Source organism: Choloepus didactylus, chromosome 5, assembly GCF_015220235.1.
Source record: "Choloepus didactylus isolate mChoDid1 chromosome 5, mChoDid1.pri, whole genome shotgun sequence".
Taxonomy (NCBI): Eukaryota; Metazoa; Chordata; class Mammalia; order Pilosa; family Megalonychidae; genus Choloepus; species Choloepus didactylus.
The window spans coordinates 168000282-168025860 of record NC_051311.1 but is presented as its reverse complement, the minus strand read 5'-3'; the positions used below and the strand labels follow the sequence as shown (position 1 = coordinate 168025860).

Here is a 25579-nt window from a genome sequence, read left to right as displayed (position 1 = left end):
AGCACAAAATTGGAAACAATAATACGATAAGAATATAATTTGAAAGTGTGAGGAGGAAATAACTGCTCTAGAATTCTGATTTTACTTGTTTCTAATCAGGTCCATGGCTCCGGGACAGCAACAACTTCCAACCCCCCTTTTTCAGAACAATGTCTACTTTATATAATTACAAAAATGAAAATAATTCCTCCAATGATAAAATGATTAGTCTCATTATAACTAACTGAAAACATTGAGAAAGGTATAAAGAATAAAATTAAATTCATTGGAAACACCTAGGAAAATAGGAAGAGAAATAAAATCATATGTACATACAAACCCCTGAATAGGAATAGTCTTTGCAGGTTTATTCATAGTAGCCAAAATTTGGAAACACCCAACTGTCAATAGATAGCTGCATAAACTGTAGTATACTGATTCATTAGACCACAATATAAAGGAAACATACAATGACATGGCTGAATCCAAAAACCTTATCCAAATGGCATAGCTGAATCCAAAAACATAATGCTGCATGGAGGATTACATAAAATATAATTCCATTCATATGAAACACCAGAGAAGGCAAATCTAATATACAGTGACAGAAAGCAGATAGGTGGCAGCCTGGGGCATGAAGTAGGCAGGTTGACTGGGAAGGTCTACAAGTGAACTTTTGGGATGATGGAATTTTTCTATGTCTTAATGTGGTGTTGATTAGTCAGGTATATATATTTGTCAATTTTTCTTTAACATGACATGAAATAGGTACATTTTATTACAGGTAAATTATAATTTCAATAAAGATTCAAAAATGTAAAAAAGAGTCATAAAAATTGGAAAGGAAAAAGTAAAATTTTCATTATTGTGAGGTAACATGATCTTATAAAGAATCCTATAGAATACCTGCACATATACTTACATTTATACTCACATGCACACCAACACCCTATTAGAGCAAATAAATGAAAGCAGTAAAGGGGCAGAGTACAATTTTAACATGCATAAATGAGTTGTAATTATACATACAAATTGTAAGGAATCCAAAAAGGAAATTAAGGAAAAAAATTAAGTTACAGTGGCATCAAAAAGATTAAAATTTCTAGGAATAAGTTTAACCAAAGTATGCAATTGTATATCACTAGCTACAAAATCCAGCTGAAAAGTTAAGAGTACCTAAAGAAATGGAATGACATCCCATTTCATGGATTGTCTGGAGACTTAATACAGTTCAGGTGACAATATGCCACAAATGATTTAGCGATACACAGAAATGCCAACAAAAATCTCAAAGGTCATTTAAAAAAATGTCAATGTTGACCCTTACAATAAAATCGGATTAAGAGACCCAGAATAGTTAAAATAATATTGTAAAAGAACAAAATTGGGGGATATCCAAGTCTCTATTTCAATGCATACTACAAATCTCCTGTAATCAAAATACACTGTGCTATTAGCAAAAAGGTAAACATACAGACCAATGGAATAGAATTGATAGTCCAGAAATAAACCCATGCATCCATATTAAATTAACTTTAAACATGGCACCAGGATCCTGCACTGAGGAAAGAACAGTGGCTTCACCAAATGATGGTGAGATAACTGGATATTCACGTATCAAGCATGATGTTTATTCCCTGTCTTACAGGAACTTCTGGAAGATGGCAGTTAGGAGAGACAGGGCAAAAAACACCACCATGAAAAATACTAGATAAAAGCCAGAAAGTGACCCAGAACACCAGTTCCAGCCATGCACCAGCTGGACAATGTCTGCTAAATCCACAGGGATCATGCACTTGGGGAAACTGGGAGTCTGCATTCTGAAATGAGCAAGCCTGCTAAATATCCAGCAGCCACCCTGTGGTGTGGGGAAACTGGGTTGGCATTTGGAGTCAGACTAGCTCTTTTTTAAAAAAACCCAAGTGGTTGTGGACAAGGAGCAAGAACAGCACAGTGAAGTGTGGCAGGAACAGGCTCTGGGTATGCCTCAATATCTGACAAGGATGAGAGCCTTTTGCACACCTGCTGCTAACTAGCTCAGAGCTAGGAAGGCAGAGGTTAGCCAAAAAGGGAAAAAAAAACATTCCTTACAACCACCTTCCTGGCGGGCTGGGAACACTGTTGCCTGGCACTAGCACCACAGCCCAGAGCTGCACCAAAACACCCAGTGGGACTGGAAGTGTTTCCAGCAACACACACACATGCCACAATATCAGGCATGGACAATAGCCTTCCGTGCACCCACAGCTAACTGTCCTGGAGCTGGGAAGGCAGAGCTGTGTGAAAAGGGGGAAATTAACATGCCCCATACGGCCATCCTTTCAGCAGGCTGGGAATGCCCCTACACAGTCCAGTGGCCCAGAACTTCCCTTGGGGGATGGCGTGCACTTGTGATGTAGCACAGCTTTCCCTCAGCAGAGGCCCTAGGAGGGCAGGGCTTGCAGGAGAGACCCACTTGGAAGTCCCAGGGACAAAGTCCAATACCAAGGACTTGTGGGTCAGTGGCAAAGACAATCTGTGGCAAGACTGAACTGAAAGTTTATGCTCTTGCAACAGCCTTAAATCTCCAGGAACACCTGGGAGGTTTAATTACTAAAGCAGCCCTCCCTCCCTAACCACTAAGATGCATGTCCCACATTCAGGGCAGACAGCACCACCAATACAAGCAAACTTCATGCACCAACTGGAACACAACAAGAATCAGACCCCCACACACCACAAAGACAAACTACAGGAGCTCTGGCTAGAGGGGAATCACTGGCTCACAGAAGCCACATGCTGGTTAGAGAAAGTGTACGCAACCAAGCTGTGGATCTAACAAATTAGAAATAAGACTCTGAATTAGTCTACATATCCTAAAAGAACCCTATCAACTACAGCAAATGCCAAGAGGCCAAAAACAACAGAAAATTTTAGAGCCTATGAAAAAAACAGATTATATGGATAACCCAAGCCCAAACACCCAAATGAAAAGATCACAGGAGATGCAGTACTTGGAGCAATTAATCAAAGAACTAAAGACAATGAGAGCACGGCACAGGATATAAAGGACATGAAGACCCTAGGAAAGCATAAAGAAGAAACTGCAAGAGTAAATAAAAAAACGTATGATCCTATGGAAATAAAAGAAACTGTCAACCAAATGAGAAAGATTCTGGATACTCATAGTACAAGACTAGAGGAAGATGAACAATGAATCAGTGACCTGGAGGATGGCACAATGGAAAATCAAAGAACAAAAGAAAGAATGGGGAAAAAAATTGAAAAAATTGAAATGGACCTCAGAGATATGATAGATAATATGAAACATCAACATGTAAGACTCATTGGTGTCTCAGAAGGGGAAGAGAAGGGTAAAGGTATAGAAAGAGTATTCAAAGAAATTGTTGGGGAAAACTTCCAAAACTTTCTACACAACATGAATACACAAAGCATAAACGCCCAGTGAACTCCAAATAGAATAAATCCAAATAAACCCACTCAGACATATTCTGATCAGACTGTCAAATACTGAAGACAAGAAGCAAGTTCTGAAAGCAGCAAGAGAAAAGCAATTCACCACCTACAAAGGAAACAGCATAAGACTAAGTAGTGACCACTCAGCAGCCACCATGGAGGCGAGAAGGCAGTGGCATGACACACTTAAAATTCTGAGAGAGAAAAATTTCCCACCAAGAATCCTTTATCCAGCAAAGCTCTCCTTCAAATTTGAGGGAGAGCTTAAATTTTTCACAAATGCTGACTTTGCTAATAAGAGACCTGCTATGCTTGAGATACTAAAGGGAGCCCTACCAACCTTTAGTAGAGCCTCATTAAAGGCCAATGAGAGACAGGGAAAAATAAATCTGACAAACATAAACCATCAATATGTTGCATACAAAAGACTCATCTTACAGGGACACAAGAAAACTGAAAGTGAAAGGATGGAAAAAAAAATTCATACAAGCTACAGCCAAAAGAAAACAGAAGTAGCAATATTAATCTCAGATAAAATAGACTTTAAATGTAAGGATGTTATGAGAGACAAAGAAGCCACTACTTACCAATAAGAGGGGCAATTCAACAAGAAGAAACAAAAATCATAAATGTTTATGTACCCAATCAAGATGCCACAAAATACATGAGACAAACACTGGCAAAACTAAAGGAAGCAACTGATGTTTCCACAATTGTGGCAGACTTCAACACATCACTCTCTTCTATAGACAGATCAACCAGACAGAAGACCAAAAAGGAAACTGAAAACCTAAACAAACTGATAAACAAATTTGATTTAACAGACATATATAAAACATTACATCCCAAATCACAAGAATACACATTCTTCTCTAGTGCTCATGGAATTTTCACCAGAATAGACCATATGCTGGGACATAAAACAAGCCTCAATAAATTTAAAAAAATTGAAATTATTCAAAGCACATTCTCTAATGACAATGGAATATAATTAGAATAACCATCAGAGACAGAAAATTCACAAATACCTGGAGGTTAAACAACACACTCCTAAACAATCAGTGGGGTAAAGAAGAAATAGCAAGAGAACTTGCCAAATATACAGAAATGAATGCAAATGAGAACACAACATATCAAAACCTATGGGTTGCAGTAAAAGCAGTACTGGGGGGGAAGTTTATACCACTATAGGCATACATCAAAAAGGAAGCAAGAGATAAAATCACAGAACTAATGGAGCAACAGAAGAAGCCAGAAAATGAACAGCAAACCAATCCTGAACCAAGTAGAAGAAAATGAATAACAAGAATTACAGCAGAAATAGATGACATAGAAAACAATAGAGAGAATAAATAACACCAAGAGTTGGTTCTTTGAGAAGATCAACAAGACTGACAACCCCCAGGCTAGACTGACAAAATCAAAAACAGAGAAGACCCATCTAAACAAAATAATGAATGAGAAAAGTGACATTACTGTGGATCCCAAAGAAATTTAAAAAATTATAAGAGGATACTATGAACAATTGTATGCCAACAAACTGGATAATGCAGAGGAAATGGACAATTTCCGGGAAACATATGAACAACATAGAATGACCAGGGAAGAAATACAAACAAGACTTCTACCAACCAATCACAAGCAAAGAGATCCAATTAGTCATCAAAAAACTTCCCACAAATAAATGCCCAGGGCCAGATGGCTTCACAGGGGAAGTCTACCAAACTTTCCAAAAACAACTGACACCAATCTTACTAAAACTTTTTTAATACATTGAAGAAAATGGAACACTACCTAACACACTTTATGAAGCTAACAATCTAATACCAAACCAGAAAAGATGCCATAAAAAAGGAAAACTATGGGCCTATCTCCCTAATGAATACAGATGCAAAAATTCTCAACAAAATACTTGCAAATCGAATCCAAAGACACATTAAAAATATCATACACCATGACCAAGTGGAGTTCATTCCAGGCATGCAAGGATTATTCAACGTAAGAAAATCAATGTAATAAAACACATTAACAAATCAAGAGAGAAAAATCAAATGATCATCACAATAGAGGCTGAAAAAGCATTCAATAAAATCCAACATTGCTTTTTGATAAATACATTTCAAAAGATAGGAACTGAAGGAAAGTTCCTCAATATAATAAAGAGAATATATGAAAAATCCACAGCCAGCATAGTACTGAATAGTGAGAGACTAAAAGCCTTCCTTCTAAGATCAGGAATGAGAGAAGAACACGCACTGTCACCACTGTTACTCCACATTGTGCTAGAAGTCCTAGCCACGGCAATCCAGCAAGACAAAGAAATAAAAGGCATCCAAATTGGAAAGAAAGAAGTAAAACTGTCATTATTTGCAGATGATATGATCTTATATCTGGAAAAGCCTGAGAAATCGATGATAGAGCTATCAGAAGTAATAAACAAATTTAGCAACATAGTGGGATACAAGATTAATGCACATAAGTCAGTAATGTTTCTATAAGCTAGAAATGAAAGAAGTGACAAGACACTCGAGAAAAAGATACCATTTTCAATAGCAAGTAAAAACATCAAGTACCTAGAAATAAACTTAACCAAAGATGTAAAAGACCTATACAAAGAAAACAACATAACCTTACTAAAAGAAATAGAAAGGGACCTTAAAAGATGGAAAAATATTCCATGCTCATGGCATAGGAAGGCTAAATGTCATTGATATGTCAATTCTACCCAAAACTCATCTACAGATTCAATGCAGTCCCAATCAAAATTCCAACAACCTACTTTACAGACTTGGGAAAGCTAGTTATCAAATTTATTTGGAAAAGGAAGATGCCTCAAACTGCTAAAAACACTCTAAAAAAGAAAAAGGAAGTGGGAGGACTCACACTCCCTGAATTTGAAGCTTACAATAAGAGCCACAGTAGTCAAAACAGCATGGTATTGGCAGAAGATAGATATATCAGTCAATGGACTTGAATTGAGAATTCGGAGATACACCCTCAGATCTGCAGCCGAATAATCTTTGATAAGGCCACCAAAGCAACTGAACTGGGACATAACAATCTTTTCAACAAACGTGGCTGGGAGAGTTGGATATCCATATCCAAAAGAATGAAACAGGACCCCTACCTCACATCCTACACAAAAATTAACTAAAAGTGGATCAAGGGACTCGGGCAAGATGGCGGCATAGAGAGGAGTGGAAGCTAAGTAGTCCACCTGGAGCAACTACAAAAAACCAGAAACAACTAGTAAATAATCCAGAATAACTGCGGGGGGACAAACGAGACCATCCATTCATCATACACCAGCCTGAATTGGGAGGAATGCCCGAGAACACAGCATAAAATCTGTAAGTAAAACCTGCGGAACCAAGACGTGAGACCCCCTCCCCCATAGCCCGAGCTGCAGAGCAGCATGGTCCCACAGAGAAGCTCTCTCCCAGCAAGCGAATACAGCTCAGCTGAGCTCCAACTGGGGTTTTAAGCAGCGAGTGTGAACTGCTCACTACAGGTACGCAGCCCCAAAAAACAGACAGAAGCTTTGGGTGACGACTGACCTGGGAGAGCCAGAGGGTTGCCTTGGACTGGGTCTGAAGGGGACTATCTGTTTCTTTTTTGGCTCAGTGGAGAAAGCCCCAGTCATTTTCAGTTTCCAGGGCTGTGACTTTGGGAAGGGTGGAGACACCACAAGCAGAGAGCGAGACCATTGAAATGCTAATGACCTCCACCTGAGGGGTCTGTCTTCTCTAGGAGGAAAGGGGTGGGGCCCTCTCCATTCAGAACCAGACCCCAGAGCCTGGGGGAACACGGCCATACCTCCTCACACCAGTCAAGAATTATAGGCTAACAGGCGTCACCTGCCGGGCAGAAAAGCACAGTGACTCGAGGCATCAAAGGGTGGAGCAATTTTCTAAGACACACCCGCAGGGAAACCAGATACTGAATATTTCTTCCCTCTGGGACCTGAGCCTGTTCTGGTCTGGGAAAACCTGATTCGGATAACCAAGGAAACCATGCCTAGACAACAGAAAATTAAAACCTACACTAAGAAAAACAAAGTTATGGCCCAGTCAAAGGAACAAACGTACACTTCAACTGAGATACAGGAATTTAAACAACTAATGCTAAATCAATTCAAAAAGTTTAGAGAAGATATTGCAAAAGAGATAGAGGCTGTAAAGGAAGCACTGGACATGTATACGACAGAAATCAAAAGTTCAAAAAACCTACTAGTAGAATCTATGGAAATGAAAGGCACAACGCAAGAGATGAAAGACACAATGGAAACATACAACAGCAGATCTCAAGAGGCAGAAGAAAACACTCAGGAACTGGAGAACAAAACACCTGAAACCTACATGCAAAGGAGCAGATGGAGAAAAGAATGAAAAAATATGAGCAACGTCTCCGGGAACTCAAGGATGAAACAAAGTACAATAATGTACATATCATTGGTGTCCCAGAAGGAGAAGAGAAGGGAAAGGGAGCAGAAGCAATAATAGAGGGAATAATGAATGAAAATTTCCCATCTCTTATGAAAGACATAAAATTACAGATCCAAGAAGCGCAGCGTACTCCAAACAGAAGAGATATGAATAGGCCTACACCAAGACACTTAATAATCAGATTATCAAATGTCAAAGACAAAGAGAGAATCCTGAAAGCAGCAAGAGAAAAGCGATCCATTACATACAAAGGAAGCTTAATAAGACTATGTGCGGATCTCTCAGCAGAAACCATGGAGGCAAGAAGGAAGTGGTGTGATATATTTAAGATACTGAAAGAGAAAAACCACCAACCAAGAATCCTGTATCCAGCAAAGCTGTCCTTCAAATATGAGGGAGAGCTCAAAATATTTTCTGACAAACAGACAGTGAGAGACTTTGTGAACAAGACACCCGCCCTACAGGAAATACTAAAGGGAGCACTACAGGGTGATAGAAGACAGGAGTGTGTGGTTTGGAACACAATTTTGGGAGATGGTAGCACAACAATGTAAGTACACTGAACAAAGGTTAACTATGAATACGGTTGAGAGAGGAAGATGGGGAGCATGTGAGACACCACAAGAAAGGAGGAAAGATAACAACTGGGACTGTGTAACTCGGTGAAATCTAGAGTATTCAAGAATTGTGATAAAATGTACAAATGTTCTTTTACGAGGGAGAACAAGCAAATGTCAACCTTGCAAGGTGTTAAAAATGGGGAGGCATTGGGGGAGGGATGTAATCAGCATAAATTAGAGACTGTAACTAATAGAATAATTGTATTATACTTCCTTTAATGTAACAAAGGTGATATACCAAGGTGAATGCAGATAAGAGGGGGGGATAGGGGAGGCATGTTAGACACTTGACATTGGTGGTATTGTCTGATTCTTTATTCTACTTTGATTTAAGGTTACTTTTCCTTTTGCTGCTTCCTAGCTGTCATTTTTTTTTGTTTCCTCTTTCTTTTGCCTCTCTACCTTCTTTGACTCTCCCTCCTGCCTTGTGGAAGAAATGTAGATGCTCTTGCTTAGTATGAGCAGAATGTTGAATTAGGATGAACTCAGATGTTTGGAAATGAACAGGGGTGTTGGTAGCAAGATGTGAGAATAACTAACAGCGCCAAATGGTGTGTGAATGAGGTGGAAAGGGGAAGCTCAGAGTCATATATGTCACCAGAAGGAAAGTTGGAGGTCAAAAGATGGAAATGTATAAAACTGAATCCTATGGTGGGCAAGGTCCATGATCAACTGTACAAATACTAGAAATCACTTCATGAACCAGAACAAATGTATGACAATACAATTAGAAGTTAATAATAGAGGGGCATATAGGGAAGAACTATATACCTATTACAAACTATATACTACAGTTAGTAGTATTTCAACATTTTTTCATAAGCAGTAACAAACGTACTATATCAATACTAGGAGTCAACAATTGAGGGGGGTTGGTTAGGGATAGGGGAGGTTTAGAGTTTCCTTTTCTTTTTTTCTTTTTTCATCTTTCACTTTATTTCTTGTCTGGAATAATGAAAAGTTTCTAAAAATTGAACAAAAATTAAGCGTGATGGATGCACAGCTGTATGAGGGTACCCAGGGGCAAGTGATTGTACATTTTGGATCTTTGGATAATTGTATGGTATCTGAACAATCTCAATAAAAATGAAAAAACAAAAACAAACAAAAACAAAAAACAACAACAACAACAAAAAAAAAAAGTGGATCAAAGACCTCAATACAAAAGACAGCCCCATAAAGCTCCTAGAAGATAATGTAGGGAGACATCTTCAAGATCTTGTATTAGGAGGTCACTTCCTAGACCTTACACCCAAAAGCAAAAGCAACAAAGGAAAAAATAGATAAATAGGAATTCCTCAAGCTTAGAAGTCTCTGCACCTCAAAGGAATTTGCCAAAAAGGTGAAGAGGCAGCCAACGCAATAAGAACACTTTTTGGAAACCATGTATCTGACTAAAGACTGATATTCTGCATATATAAAGAAATCCTACAACTCAAGGACAATAGAGAAAAACAGGTTAAAATGTTAAGACATTCCTGGAGGAACATTTAGTCCTATATCATTTTGTCCTATATGATACTGCCTTCATATTTTCTTTTATGTTTTAGGTGTAAGTAATAGTTTTTTTTTCTTTAGAGACATGTAGTAAAGTGAGTAGTAACAAGATAAAACAAATATTGAATATCTACTTTCTATCACCTAGTCCTCACAATAATCCTGTGAATTTAGATCGTATTATTTGTATTTTACAGATTAAGAAATTGACATTTATAAAGGTTGTCTAAGGTTTATTCAGAAATGTACAGAGCTGGGATTTGTATCAACGTTTGCCGGGTTCCAAATTCTATTCTATTATATTCCCTACTGAAATCATGCATCATTTTGATATGTGACTTCACTATGCAATTTGAAAGATTATTTGCATAAGCAGTACTCATGTTATCCACAGTAATGCCATGTGGCTTACGACTTGAAAGGTAAGGATCACACCTACTTTGGCTGGCTTAGTTGAAATTGCTTACATAATTTTGTCCCAAAGATATTTTATTTAATATTATCTTAAGGATGTTGCCACAATTAGTATTTTTCTTGCCAGCAGGTATTTTCAAACTTTTGAAACTATTTCAAACTCAAGTAGAAAAGCATATGCTAAACTTGTTGCATAAGACCATAACTACTTTCAAAGTAAACATTTAGTAGCTGAAGAGGGCACTTGAAAATTCTGGTCTTTTTTAGAGGCTAAGCGCTACTCTTGTCTTACAATATAAGCCTTCTCATGTTCATGACTTCTAGTGGTTGGCATAGTTTTTTAAATATTTGTGGAGATTTAATAAACAAATGTATTTAAAAATACATTCTTTGTGTAGACCCGGCATCGTGGGATGGAGAACATCTTCTTGACCAAAAGGGGGATGTGAAAGGAAATGAAATAAGCTTCAGTGGCAGAGAGATTCCAAAACGAGCCGAGAGATCACTCTGGTGGGCACTCTTACGCACACTTTAGACAACCTTTTTTAGGTTCTAAAGAATTGGGGTAGCTGGTGGTGGATACCTGAAACTATTAAACTACAACCCAGAACCCATGAATCTCGAAGACAGTTGTATAAAAATGTAGCTTATGAGGGGTGACAATGGGATTGGGAAAGCCATAAGGACCAAACTCCACTTTGTCTAGTTTATGGATGGATGTGTAGAAAAGTAGGGGAAGGAAACAAACAGACAAAGGTACCCAGTGTTCTTTTTTACTTCAATTGCTCTTTTTCACTCTAATTATTATTCTTGTTATTTTTGTGTGTGTGCTAATGAAGGTGTCAGGGATTGATTTAGGTGATGAATGTACAACTATGTAATGGTACTGTAAACAATCGAAAGAACAATTTGTTTTGTATGACTGCGTGGTATGTGATTATATCTCAATAAAATGATGATTTAAAAAAAAAAAAAAAACTAAATGACAAATAGGGTGGGATGGGGGGATGGTTTGGGTATTCTCTTTTCACTTTTATTTTTTATTCTTATTCTGATTCTTTCTGATGTAAGGAAAATGTTCAGAAATAGATTGTGGTGATGAACGCATAACTATATGATCATACTGTGAACAGTTGATTGTATACCATGGATGACTGTATGGTTTGTGAATATATTTCAATAAAACTGAATTAAAAAAAAAAAAAATACATTCTTTGCAGAAAGCACTTATAATTAGTTTGGTCTTGTTTACACCAACTTTCATATTATTAATTTACCAAAGTGGACACAATCTGAGTCTATTAACCTCAAAATAAAAATATTTTAAAATATATGATAGTACTTGATTTTGGAGATTTTACTAATCTTAGTAAAGAATACTTCTGCAATGGTAGTGTGAAAATTCTCAGAAACAGACAATACAGGTTATAGTTATTATATGAAGGTGCTTTGTTTCTTCTCCACATATCTCTTATTTATGGTTATCTTATTGCTGATGGGTTAATACTGGCATAATCATGTGTGTTGGGAAGTAGAAAATTAGAAAATAAGGTGGCTATATTATTCCCAAATGCTGATAAATTGAATCTTCAGCTGTCTATTCTGCAACATGGAATGTAATTTCCCCCATCTGGCCTTTGATAGCCGGATAAGCGCTTTGGAAGTGGTAAGAAGCACTAAATAAGCTCCTCAGAGCAAAGGAAGTCGTCAAGGGAAAATTCATGGGTGAAAATCAAATTTCATTCTTAAAATCAGGATTGAGGATATTGTGATTCATCACCTTCTCTTAATGTACATGAAATGAAATACATACAGCATATAATTTTGATGGATTTACTCAGATATTTTATGTTTTTACCCAGATAGTTTAACAAAAGGAATATGTACCTTTTTGGTCTCCATAATTTTTTGGCATGCTTTTTTTTAAAGCTTTTCTTTAACAATTTGTTTTATTTTGTTGGAGAAAGTATTTCAATATTTTAAAAGTTATACATCCAGAATGGCATTAATAGCTAAATTTAATTTCACAAAATAGCTAAACTATACTTCATTGAATAATAACATACATACAAACTTTTATAAAGTGAACCCAGCCATGGAATGAGCAACAACTTCAATATAATGATTGACAACATCCAAAACCCCCATTGGCCAGTCCTAGAGGTGATGGCTTTTCTAACTCCAAACACCATGCTTTTTTTTTTTTTTTTACTAGTTTTAGTATCATATATGAATGTAATTTTGCCATCTGCGATCTTTTGTGTAACTCACCTTCATGTTAGAGACATTCATCCAACTTGTGTGTAGCTGTACATCACTTAATTCTAATTTCAGTATAGTATTCCATTGTACACATTCTGTCATCCATTCTGTGGACTGAAATTTGTTTTTTTTCAGATATTGGACTTAAAAAATAGGGCTGCTATAAATATACTTATTTCTGATAATTCTTCACAGAATATACATATTTCTTTTGGGTATACCTGAGAGGAGAAATGATAAGACATGGGGTAAATATGTATCAAGCATAAGTTTTATGATTTGTACCAATACACAAATTTCCTATTTCCTGAATTACTCATATTTCCTGAATTCAGTTCCTCATCACACACTTTTGAAATTCTCAAATTTCAGCATTCTGCTATCCCTATAGTGTTTTCCTGTAGGTTTAATTTGCCTTTCACATAGTTCTAGTGAATCTGAATACCTTTTAATATGCATATTAGCCATCTGGACAGTCACTTTGTTGAGTTACCCATGGAAGTATTTTGTTAATTTATTTTTTTATTTGAATATTTGTTTTGTTTTGCTTTGTTTTTAAATGTTTTGTTAAGATGAATTCACATATCATACAATGATCCAAAGTATACAATCCATTAGTCACACTGCCATCATACAGTTCTTCATTCATCACCCTGAACTTTTTTTTTTTTAGCATTTTCCTTGTACCAGAAAAAAAATGAAAATAAGAATAAAAAGTTAAGAGTTAAAACAGAACAACCAAATTGTCCCCCCACCCTGGTCCTATTTTCTCTTCAGTTTTTTTCTCCCATTTTTCTACTCATCCATCCATACACTGGATAAAGGGGAGTGTGATACACATGGCTTTAACAATACCACTGTCACCCCTTGTAAGCGCCTTTGTTATACAATAGTCTTCAAGATTCAAAGCTACTGGGTTGTAGTTTGATAGTTTCAGATATTTATGACTATCCCAATTCATTAAAACTGAAAATGAGTTATCTACATTGTGTGTAAGAGTCCCCACCAGAGTGACCCCTCAGCTCCTTCTGGAATCTCTCTGCCACTGTAGCTTATTTCATTACACATCCCGTTTATGGTCAAGAAGATGTTCTCCATCCCATGAATCTGGGTCTAGATTCCTCCCTGGGAGTTATATTCCACATTCCCAGGGAGATTTACACTCCTGGGTGTCAGATCCCATGTAGGGGGGAGGGCAGTCATTTCACCTACTAAGTTGGCTTAGCTAGAGAGAGAGGGCCACATTTGAGCAACAAAGAGGTACTCAGGGGGAGACTCTTAGGCACCATTACATACAACTTTAGACTCTCCTTTGTGGTAATGAGCTTCATAAGGGCAAGTCCCATGCTCGAGGGCTCAGCACATCAAACCTCCAGTCCCAATGTTTGTGACAACATCAACACCAGTCCAGGTGAGGATGTCCAACACATCCGCACCTTCCCCCAGATCCTCGGGGCTGGGAAGGGGGAGGCTGTCAATATATTTTTTATTATCTGCCCAAATTACTCTAGGATGTGTCACTATTTCACTCCAGCCTATACTAACCTACCGTACCTCACTTCCTATTCAAAGTTCCATGCAATTGTGGTGTTCGAACAAATCGACTGTAGAGTTGTACCGTTTAGAAAATTTAGATCCTGTACCAAATAGATATCTATTCCCTTGGTCTCATATGAAAGTTGAAGTTTTAAAACACAATCAGTTTCAACCTTTACCCTTTGGCCTGGCTTGCCCTGGTCTTAACCAGACATGCTTCATTCATATCACTAATTGAAGTCTGGGCTCTTTTTCAGCTTTTTTTTTTTTTTTTTTTGACAGTGGCTGCATGCACTAATACTGACATTCATATCTGCCAAGCTCTAGCTCTGAGTTTCAGGTGTCTCAGAGATATGCATTGTTCCAGAGACCAATCAGGTTATATGCTAGGGGATCAGCATCTCAAAGTTTAGAGATAGGCCTTACAATTCAGGGATAGAGTTAACTGCTGTAAGAGCTTACAATCTAGGGACTATTACAATTATTGTGTTCACATTAGGCTATGTTGTAAGATTCAATTCTGAGTTTATACATTGTAGTTCATCCATATTGGTGAGGCATCATCCCTCTCACCATGTTTTCTCCAACACTTTTACTCCTATATATATATTTTCCTACAATTTTATAGAGTTATGTTCACATACCATACATTTATCCACAGTGTACAATCAGTTGTTCATGGTATCATCATACAATTGTACATTTATCACCACAATCAACACTTGAACATACTGATTACTACAAGAAAAATTGTTTTTTTTTTTAGCAATAGGAAAAAATGATAAAAAGAAAAATAACATGTCATACAATACAATACATTACTAAGGACAGCAAATAACACCACTACCAAGAATCCCATATTACTCCCCTATATCCCCCTCTCATATACATTTAGCATTGGCATATTGCCTTTGTTACATTTAATGGAGGTATATTACAATGTTACTGTTGACCATAGACTCCAGTTTGCTTTGATTATGTTTTTTCCTGAATACCATCCCTTTTTCAAATTTCTACATGGTTGACATTCATTTGCTTTCCGACATGCAAAAACATTTTTATATTTGCGTATTTAGTAAGTCATTGGCTACTCCAGTTTTTGCCACGTTATACAGTCCCAGTCTTTATCATCTATCTTTACCTCTGGTGTCATACATTCTCCTATCCCACCTCTTTCACCTTTACTCACAGACATCTTTGTTCAGTGTACTTACAATACCGTGCTACCATCACACAGTATTATGCTATCTATTTCTGGATCTATGCAATCAATCCTAAGCATTCTGTAGTCCTTCAGCATCAAATGGCTGATCTCTGCCCTCTTTCTATCTCCTGGTTGCCTGTGTTGTCAGCTTTTAACTCCCAAAGTTTGTTCATTAATGTCTGTTCATATTAGTGAGACCATACAGAATCTGTCCTTTTGTTTCTGGCTAACTTCACTCAACATAATGTCCTCAAGGTTCTTCCACATTATTACATGATCCATGTCTTTGTTCTGTCTTACAGCTGCATAATATTCCATCATGTGTATATACCACAGTTTGTTTATCCACTCATCCTTTGATGGACATTTGGGCTGTTTCCATCTCTTGGCAATTGTGAATAATGCTGCAATAAACATTGGTTTACAAATGTCTGTCTGTGTCTTAAGTTTCAGTTCCTCTGAGTATATACCCAGCAATGGAATAGCTGGGTCATATGGCAAATCTATATTTAGCTTCCTGAGGAACCTCCATACTGTCTTCCAGTGTGGTTGCACCATTCTACATTCCCACCAACAATGAATAAGTGTGCCTCTTTCTCCACATCCTCTCCAGCACTTGTCATTTTGTTTTTTGGATAATGGCCATTCTGGTAGGTGTGAGATGATATCTCATTGTGGTTTTGATTTGCATTTCCTTAATAGCCAGTGAGGTTGAGCATTTTTTCATATGCTTTTGAGCCATTTGTATTTCCTCTTCAGAAAAATGTCTGTTCATGTCTTTTGCCCATTTTTTAATTGAATTGTTTGTCTTTCTGTTATTGAGATGCAGGATTCCTTTATATATTCGGGATATTAAACCCTTATCTGATATGTGGTTTCCAAATATCATCTCCCATTGTGTAGGTTGCCTTTTTACTTTTCTGACAAAGTCCTTTGATGTACAAAAGTGTTTAATTTTGAGGAGATCCCATTTGTCTATTTGTTCTTTGGTTGCTCGTGCCTTGGGTATGAGGTCTAAGAAACCACCTCCTCTCACAAGATCTTTAAGATATTGCCCTACATTTTCTTCTAAGAGTTTTATGGTCTTGGTGCTAATGTTTAGGTCTTTGATCCACTTGGAGTTAATTTTGGTATAAGGTGTGAGATGGACATCCACTTTCATTCTTTTGGAAGTGGATATCAATTCCTACTTTTTGAAGTGTTTCTATCAACACTTCAAAAGCCACTGAACTGGGAAATAACAGTCTTTTCAACAAATGGGGCTGGGAGAGTTGGATATCCACATCCAAAAGAATGAAAGAGGACCCCTACCTCACACCCTACACAAAAATTAACTCAAAGTGCATCAAAGATTTCAATATAAAAAACAGTACCATAAAACTCCTAGAAGATAATGTGGAGAAACATCTTCAAGACCTTGTATTAGGCAGCCACTTACTAGACCTTACACCCAAAGCACAAGCAACAAAAGAAAAAATAGATAAATGGTAATTCCTCAAGCTTAGAAGTTTCTGTACCTCAAAGGAATTTGTCAAAAAGATAAAGAGGCAGCCAACTGAATGGGAAAAAATTATTGGAAACCATGTATCTGAAAAAAGACTGGTATCTTGCATATATAAAGAAATCCTACAAGTTAATGACAATACAGACAGCCCAATTATAAAAGGCACAAAAAATATGAAAAGACAGTTCTCTGAAGAGGAAATACAAATGGCCAAGAAACACATGAAAAAAAGTTCAGCTTCACTAGCTATTAGAAAGATGCAAATTAAGACCACAACGAGATACCATCTCACACCAATTAGAATGGCTGCCATTAAACAAAGGAAATTACAAATGCTGGAGAGGATATGGAGAAATTGGATCTCTTATTCACTGTTGGTGGGACTGTGTAACAGTTCAGCTACTCTGGAAGTCAGTCTGGCAGTTCCTTAGAAAACTAGATATAGAGTAACCCTTCAATCCAGCAATTGCACTTCTCAGTATATACTCAGAAGATCTGAAAGCACTGACACGAACAGATATCTGCATGCCAATGTTCATAGCAGCATTATTCACAATTGCCAAGACATGGAAACAACCCAAACGTCCTTCAACAGATGAGTGGATGAATAAAATGTGGTATATACAAATGATGGAATATTACGCAGCAGTAAGAATGAATGATATCATGAAACATATGACAACATGGATGAATACTGAAGACATAATGCTGAGCGAAATAAGCCAGGGACAAAAAGAGAACTATTATAAGCTACCACTAATGTGAGCACTGAAAAATATAAAATAAACAGTTTATAATGTAGAATGTAGGGGAACTAACGATAGAGAGCAATTAATGAAGGGGAAACGATAACCCAGTAAGAAGAGATAAGCTATCGTGTTAAACGTTCTGGGAATGCCCAGGAATGACTATAGTTTGTTAATTTCTGGTGGGTAGGTAGGAACAAGTTCACAGAAATACTGCTATATTAGGTTATTTTCTTGGGGTAGAGTAGAAACATGTTGGAAGTAAAGTAGTTATTTTAGGCTAGTTGTCTTTTTCTAACTCCCTTGTTAGGGTTTGTTTGAAATGTTTTTTTATTGTATGTTTTTTAAAAAAATTTTTTGATATATTTAATTTTTTTTTATTAAATTCAGTTTTATTGAAATACATTCACACACCATACAATCATCCATGGTATACAATCCACTGTCCACAGTATGATAACATAGTTACGCATTCATCACCACAATCTATCTCTGAACATTTTCCTTACATCAGAAAGAATCAGAACAAGAATAAAAAATAAAAGTGAAAAAAGAACACCCAAATCATCCCCCCATTCCACCCCATTTGTCCTTTAGTTTTTAAAAACAATGAAAAACATATGCAGAGCCCCTCTGAGGAGCTGGCTGAGAATGCAGGGGTGTTGGGCTTCCCCACTTTGATGTTTGTTGATGTGCTCACAGACCCAGGGGACTGGTGGTTTGCTGGGCTGAGCCCTCTACCATGGGACTTGCCCTTGACAAGAATGTTGCTGCAAAAGAGATGCTAGGCCTGCCTATAATTGTGCCTAAGAACCTCCTTCTGAATGCCTCTTTGTTGCTCAGATGTGGCCCTCTCTCTCCAGCTAAGCCAACTTGGCAGGTAAAATCACTGCCCTCCCCACTACATGGGATCTGACACCCAGGGGAGTAAATCTCCCTGGCAACATGAATATGACTCCCAGAGAGGAATCTGGACCTCACATCATGTGATGAAGAACATCTTCTTGACCAAACGGGGGATGTGAAAGGAAATAAAATAAGCTTCGGTGGCAGAGAGATTCCAAAAGGAGCCAAAAGGTCACTCTGGTGGGCACTCTTATGCACAATATAGACAACCCTTTTTAGGTTCTAAATGGAACAGCTAGCAGTGAATACCTGAAACTATCAAACTACAACCCAGAACCCCTGAATCTTCAAGAGGGGTAACAATGTGATTGGGAAAGCCATATGGACCACATTCCCCTTTGTCCAGTGTATGGATGGATGAGTAGAAAAATGGGGGAAAAGCAAAAAAAAAGGACCCACTGTTCTTTTCTACTTTAATTGTTCTTTTTCACTTTAATTTTTATTCTTATTATTTTTGTGTGTGTGGTAATGAAAATGTTCAAAAATTAATTTGGGGGATGAATGCACAACCATATAATGGTACTGTGAACAACTGAATGTACGCTTTGTATGACTGCATGGTATGTGAATATATCTCAATAAAATTGAATTTAAAAAAAGGAGGCTGTATTCTGTCAAATGTAGATGATCATTTAAATTTTCCCTTTTGATTTATTAATGTGTTGTATTACATTGATTTCCTTATGTTGAACCATCCTTGCATGCCTGGAATGAACCCCACTTGGTCATGGTGTATGACTTTTTGACGTGTCTTTGGATTCGATTTGCAAGTATTTTGTCAAGAATTTTTGCATCTATATTCACGAGGGAGATTGGTCTATAGTTTTCCTTTCTGGTAGCATCCTTACCTGGTTTTGTTGTTACAGTGATGCTGGCTTCATAAAATGAGTTAGGTAACGTTCCATTTTCTTCAATTTTTTGAAAGAGTTTAAGTAAGATTGGTGTCAGTTCTTTTCAGAAAGTTTGATAGTAATCCCCTGTGAAGCCATATGGCCCTGGACTTTTATTTGTGGGAAGCTTTTTGATGACTGATTGGATCTCTTTGCTTGTGAATGGTTTGTTGAGGTCTTCTATTTCTTCTCTGGTCAGTCTAGATTGTTCGTGTGTTTCCAGAAAATTGTCTATTTCCTTTAAATTATCTACTTTGTTGGTGTATAATTGTTCATAGAATCATGTTATGATTTTTAAAATTCCTTCAGGAATGGCAGTAATGTCCCCTCTCTCATTTATTATTTTATTTGGGTCTTCTCTTGTTTTGATTTTGTCAGTCTAGCTAAGGACTTGTCAAACTTGTTGATCTCAAAAAACCAACTTCTGGTTTTATTTATTCTATTATTTTTTTGTTCTCTAAATCATTTATTTATGCTTTAATCCTTGTTATTTCTTTTCTTCTACTTGGTTTAGGATTAGTTTGCTGATCATTTTCTAGCTTCTTCAGTTGTTCTATTAGTTCTTTCATTTTAGTTCTTTCTTCCTATATAGGAATTTATAGCTATAAATTTCCCCCTGAATACTGCCTTCACTGCATCACATAGGTTTTGATATGTTGTGTTCTCATTTTCATTTGTCTCTATATATTTATCAATTTCTATTCCAATTTCTTTTTTAACCCACTGATTGTTTAGGAGTGTGTTGTTTAACCTCCAGATATTTGTGAATGTTCTAGATCTTTGATGGTTATTGTATTCCATTGTGATCAGAGAATGTGCTTTGAATAATTTCAATTCTTTTAAAATTTATTGAGGCTTCTTTTATGCCCCAGCATATGATCTATCCTTGAAAAAGTTCCATGAGCACTAGAGGAGAATGTGTACACTGGTGACTTGGGATGTAATGCTCTATATATGTCTGATAAGTCAAATTCATTTATCACATTGTTTAGGCTTTCAATTTCCTTATTCATCCTCTGGCTGACCTATTTATAGGAGAGAGTGATGCATTGAAGTCTCTCAAGATTATAGTGGAAACATCTATTGCTTCCTTCAGTTTTGCCAATATTTGTCCCATGTACTTCGGGGCACCTTGGTTGGGTGCATACACATTTATGATTGTTGTTTCTTCTTGGTGAATTGTCCCTTTTATTAGTATATAGTGCCCTTCTTTCTCTCTGATGACATCCTTCCACTGAACATCTATTTTATCTGAAATTAATATTACCACCCCTGCTTTCTTCTGACTGTATCTTGCATGGAATATATTTTTCCATCCTTTCAGTTTCAATTTCTTTTTGTCTCTGGGTCTAAGCTGAGTCTCTTGTAAGCAACATATGGATTGTTCATATTTTTCATCCATTCTACCAATCTATATCTTTTAATTGGGGAGTTTAATCCGTTCACATTCAATGTTATTACTGTGAAGGCAGTTCATGAGTCAGCCATTATACTAGTTAGGGTTCTCTAGGGAAACAGAATCAATGAGAGGTGTCTATGACTATAAAATTTATAAAAGTGACTCACGCAACTGTGGGTATGCATGAGTCCAAATTCTGTAGAGCAGTCAGCAAACTGTCAACTCCAAGGAAGATGTCCGATGAACTCCTCAGGAAATGAACTGGGATCTTTGACAAACATGTTTGATGAACTCCTCAGGAAACAAACTGGCAACTTCGATGAACTCCTCAGGAAACACTTCGCTGGGCAGCCGAAGAAGAGGTGAAGGTTCTCTGTCTTGCTTATAAGTCTTCAACTGATTAACTGGACTAAATCCAGCCAATTGCATTCTCTCATTGTGGAAGACATGCCCTTTGGTGAGTCATCAGTCACAGCCACAGTCAATTGACTGATGATTTAATAAACCAGCCTGTTGGTTTATTAACCAGCCACAAACATCCTCACAGCAATTGTTAGGCCAGTGTTTGCTTGACCAGACAGCTGGGTACTATCACCTGGCCAAGTTGACACATAAACCTAACCATCACAGTTCACCCCTTGCCAACTTGGCAGTTATACACATCACCTAAAACCATACTTTATCTCTAAGTAGATAACAATAACAGACATATATTTTGCCTAACAATACTCCACTGTGCAGCATACAACTGGAAAGGCACTAAATCTCTCTAGAATAGGGTGCAAGTCCTTGGGTGACATTAGCTCTTAATTCTGCAAAACTCTGTGACGGTGTCGAAAACACTATCACCCAGAGCCTTGCTTCGTACTAGAGTATGATTAGGAGAATCAAATGGTGCTATTTTGCATATCTCCTTTCCCAACTCATGCCATGGACTGTCAGTGCCCTCTTGATTATTGGAAACAGAGTCATTAGTGCCTTTGAATCTAATCAGAGTAGAAAACAAATTGTAAAAGCCCATTTTAAGATTCTGTTTCTCAAGAACCACCCCACTTCTGGTACCAAGTTGTACTAGTTAAGGTTCTCTAGGGAAACAGAATCAATGAGAGGTGTCTATGACTATAAAATTTATAAAAGTAGCTCACACGGCTGTAAGCACATGAGTCCAAATTCTGTAGAGCAGTCAGCAAACTGTCAACTCCAAGGAAGATGTCCGATGAACTCCTCAGGAAATGAACCGGGATCTTCAACGAACGTGTTCGATGAACTCCTCAGGAAATGAAACGGCAACTTCGACGAACTCCTCAGGAAACGCTTCGCTGAGCAGCAGAAGAAGTGAAGGTCCTCCATCTGTCTTACTTATAAGTCTTCAGCTGATTAATTGGATTAAATCCAGCCAATTGCATTCTCTAATTATGGAAGACACGCCCTTTGGTAAGTCATCAATCACAGCTGCAGTCAATTGACTGATGATTTAATAAACCAGCCACAAACATCCTCGCAATTGTTAGGCCAGTGTTTGCTTGACCAGACAGCTGGGTACTATCACCTGGCCAAGTTGACACATGAACCTAACCATCACAGCCATCATCCTTTAGTTTTTATTTGTCACATGTATTTTTTCCTTTCTCTCTCTGTTTCATTTAACATACCCTTACTAAAACTGTTCATTTCTGTGCCCTTCTTCAGACCTCTCTCTCTTTCTTTTCTCAGCTGGTAGAGCTCCCTTTACTATTTCTTGGAGGGCAGGTCACTTGTTAGCAAATTCTCTCAGCATTTGTTTGTGAAAATTTTAGGCTTTCCCCCAAATTTGAAGGACAGCTTTGCTGTATAAAGAAATCTTGGTTGGCAATTTTTCTTTTTCAGAATTTTAAATATGTCATATCACTGCCTTCTCACCTCCTGGTGGCCACTGAGTAGTTAACACTTAGTCGTATGCTGTTTCCCCTGTATGTAGTGAATTGCTTCTCTCTTGCTGCTTTTAGAACTTTCTCCTTCTCTTCAGCAATTGAGAATCTGATCAGAGTATGTTTCAGAGTGGGTTTATTTGGATTTGTTCTATTTGGAGTTTCTTGGGACAAACAGAGCAGCTGTCACATCTTGGAAAGCAACTGAGAGTGACATCTGGAGAAGAGCTGCAGCTGAGAGACACATTTTGAAGACAGCCATTGAAAGGGACACTTTGAAGAATGCACAGGAACTGAGAGAAGAGCTGGAAAACAACCTGGGATCAGCAGATGCCGGCCATGTGCTTTCCCAGCTAACACATATTTTCTGGACACCATTGGCCTTCCTTTGGTGAAAGTATACTTGTTGACACCTTACCTTGGAAACTTTATGGCCTTAAAACTGTAACTCTGTAACCAAATAAACCCCTTTTATAAAAGCCAATCCATTTCTGGTATTTTGCCTATTGGCAGCATTAGCAAACCAGAACAGATAAAAAGAAGGATGGAGGATATAAAGAAGACATTATACAAGGAAGAACACAAAGGTTTGAAAAAGTAGCAGAATTTATGAGAATGTAATGAAGGACACTACGTATTAATAAAACGGACAATTCATTAAGATATAGCCATCATAAATAATCATAAACCTAGCTAAAGCCCCCAAATATATAAGGAACACACTGATAACACTGAATGTAGAAGTGGACATCTCTACAATAATAGTTGGAGACTTCAATACACCACCCTCATCAATGGATAGAACATCTAGACAGAGGATTATAAGGAAACAGAGATGCTGAATAGTATGATAAATGAACTAGAATTAACAGACATTTATAGAACATTATAACCCACAACAACAGAATATACATTTTTGTCAAGTGTGAATGGATCATTCTCCAGGATAAGCCACATGTTAGGTCACAAAGCAAGTTTCAATAAATTAAAAAAGACTGAGATTATACAATACACATTCTTGGATCATAATGGAATGAAGTTGCAAATCAGTAAGAGGTGGAAGGCCAGAAAATTCACTAATAATGGAGGCTAAGCAACACACTCTTAAATAACCAGTGGGTCAAGGAAGAAATTAGAAGAAAATCAGTAAATATCTCAAGGCAAATGAGAATGAAAAATACAACATATCAAAACTTAAGGGAGGCTGAGAGGGAGATTTATTGCCCTAAATGCCTATATTAAAGAAGAAAAAAAAAGCAAAAACCGAGGAATTAACTGTTCACCTGGAGGAACTAGAGAAAGAACAGCAAACTAACCTGAAAGCAAACAGAAGAGAAATAACAAAGATTAGAGCAGAAATAAGTGAAATTGAGAATATGAAAACTATAGAATCAAGAAAACCAGAAGTTATTTCTTTGAGAAAATCAATAAAATCCATGGGCCCTCAGGTAGACTGACAAAAAAAAGAAGAGAAAGAGGATGCAAATAAATAAAATCAGAAACAGGATAGGGGACATTACTGACCCTGCAAAAATAAAGGAGATAATAAGAGGATAATATGTGCAACTATATACTACTAAACTAGACAATGTAGATGTAACAGACAACTTCCTAGAAAAGTATGAACAACCAATATTGTCTCAAGAAGAAATAGATGACCTCAACAAACCAATCACAAGAGATTGAATCAGTCATCAAAAAGCTCCCCCAAAAAAGTCCAGGACCTGTTGGCTTCACATGTGAATCCTACCAACCATTCAAGAATTAGTATCAATCCTGCTTAAACTCTTCAAAAAAACTGAAGAGGAGAAAGCTACCTAAGAACCAACATCACCATATTACAAAAGGCAGATACCACAAGAAGAAATTACAGACCAATCTTTAATGAATGTAGATGCAAAAATTCTCAACAAAATAAGGCAAATTGAATCCAGCAGCATATTAAAAGAATCATACAACATGACCAAATGGGATTTATTCCAGGTATGCAAGTCCAGTTCAACTCAAGAAAATCAACTAATGTAATACACCACACCAATAAATCAAGGTGGAAAAACCACATGTATGTCTCAATTGAGGCAGAATATGCATTTGAGGAAATTTAGCACCCTTTCTTATGAAAACATTTCAATGGATAGGAATAGAAGGGAACTTTCTCAATATAATAATGGGAAAAACCCACAGCTAACATCATACTCAATGGGAAAAGACTGAAAGATTTTTCTCTAAGAACAGGAACAAGACAAGAATGCCCACTGTCACCACTTGTGCCAGTTTGGATGTATTATGTTGTCCCAAAATGCCATTATCTTTGATGCAATCTTGTAGGGGCTAATGTATTAGTGTTGACTGGGTTGGAACCTTTTGATTGGATGTTTCCATGGAGATATGACTCACCCAACTGGGTGATGACTTTGGATAATTTCCATGGAGGTGTTACTCCACCCATTCAAGGTGAGTCTGAATTAAATCACTGGAGCCATATAAATGAGCTTACAAACAGAAAGAGTAGAGCAACTGAGAGTGACATTTTGGAGGAGCTGCAGCTTACAGAGATATTTTGGAGAACCCAACAGAGGAGGAAGCAGATGTCTAGAGAGGAACATCATGGGAGAAAGCCATTTTGAAACCAGAACTCCAGAGCAGATTCCAGCCATGTGCCTTCCCAGCTAATAGGTTTTCTGGGCACCACTGGCCATCCTCCAGTGAAGTACCTGATTTTTGATGCCTTACTTTGGACACATTATGGCCTTAAGACTGTAACTTAGTAACCAAATAAACCCCCTTTGTAAAAGTCAATCCATTTCTGGTGTT

At 37.3% G+C, this 25579-nt stretch overlaps 2 protein-coding genes across 6 annotated transcripts in view; both read right to left on the bottom strand.

Moving 5' to 3' along the window:
- Positions 1 to 13322, bottom strand: part of LOC119534685 (zinc finger protein 596-like) — a 49930-nt gene extending 36608 nt beyond the window's left edge. For 3 of the 5 annotated variants that reach the window (XM_037837313.1, XM_037837311.1, XM_037837312.1), the window contains exon 1: positions 12683 to 13319. Coding sequence is in view for 1 of the 5 variants with exons in the window: in XM_037837315.1 (XP_037693243.1) it covers positions 12683 to 12775 (93 nt within the window). In the remaining 4 variants the exon portion in view is untranslated. Of the gene's footprint in view, positions 1 to 12682 lie in introns of all 5 variants that reach the window. The other 2 variants (XM_037837315.1, XM_037837314.1) reach the window with 2 other exon arrangements.
- Positions 1 to 25579, bottom strand: part of LOC119534686 (zinc finger protein 596-like) — a 176059-nt gene that overhangs the window by 143595 nt on the left and 6885 nt on the right. The gene's annotated exons all lie outside the window — the stretch shown is intronic.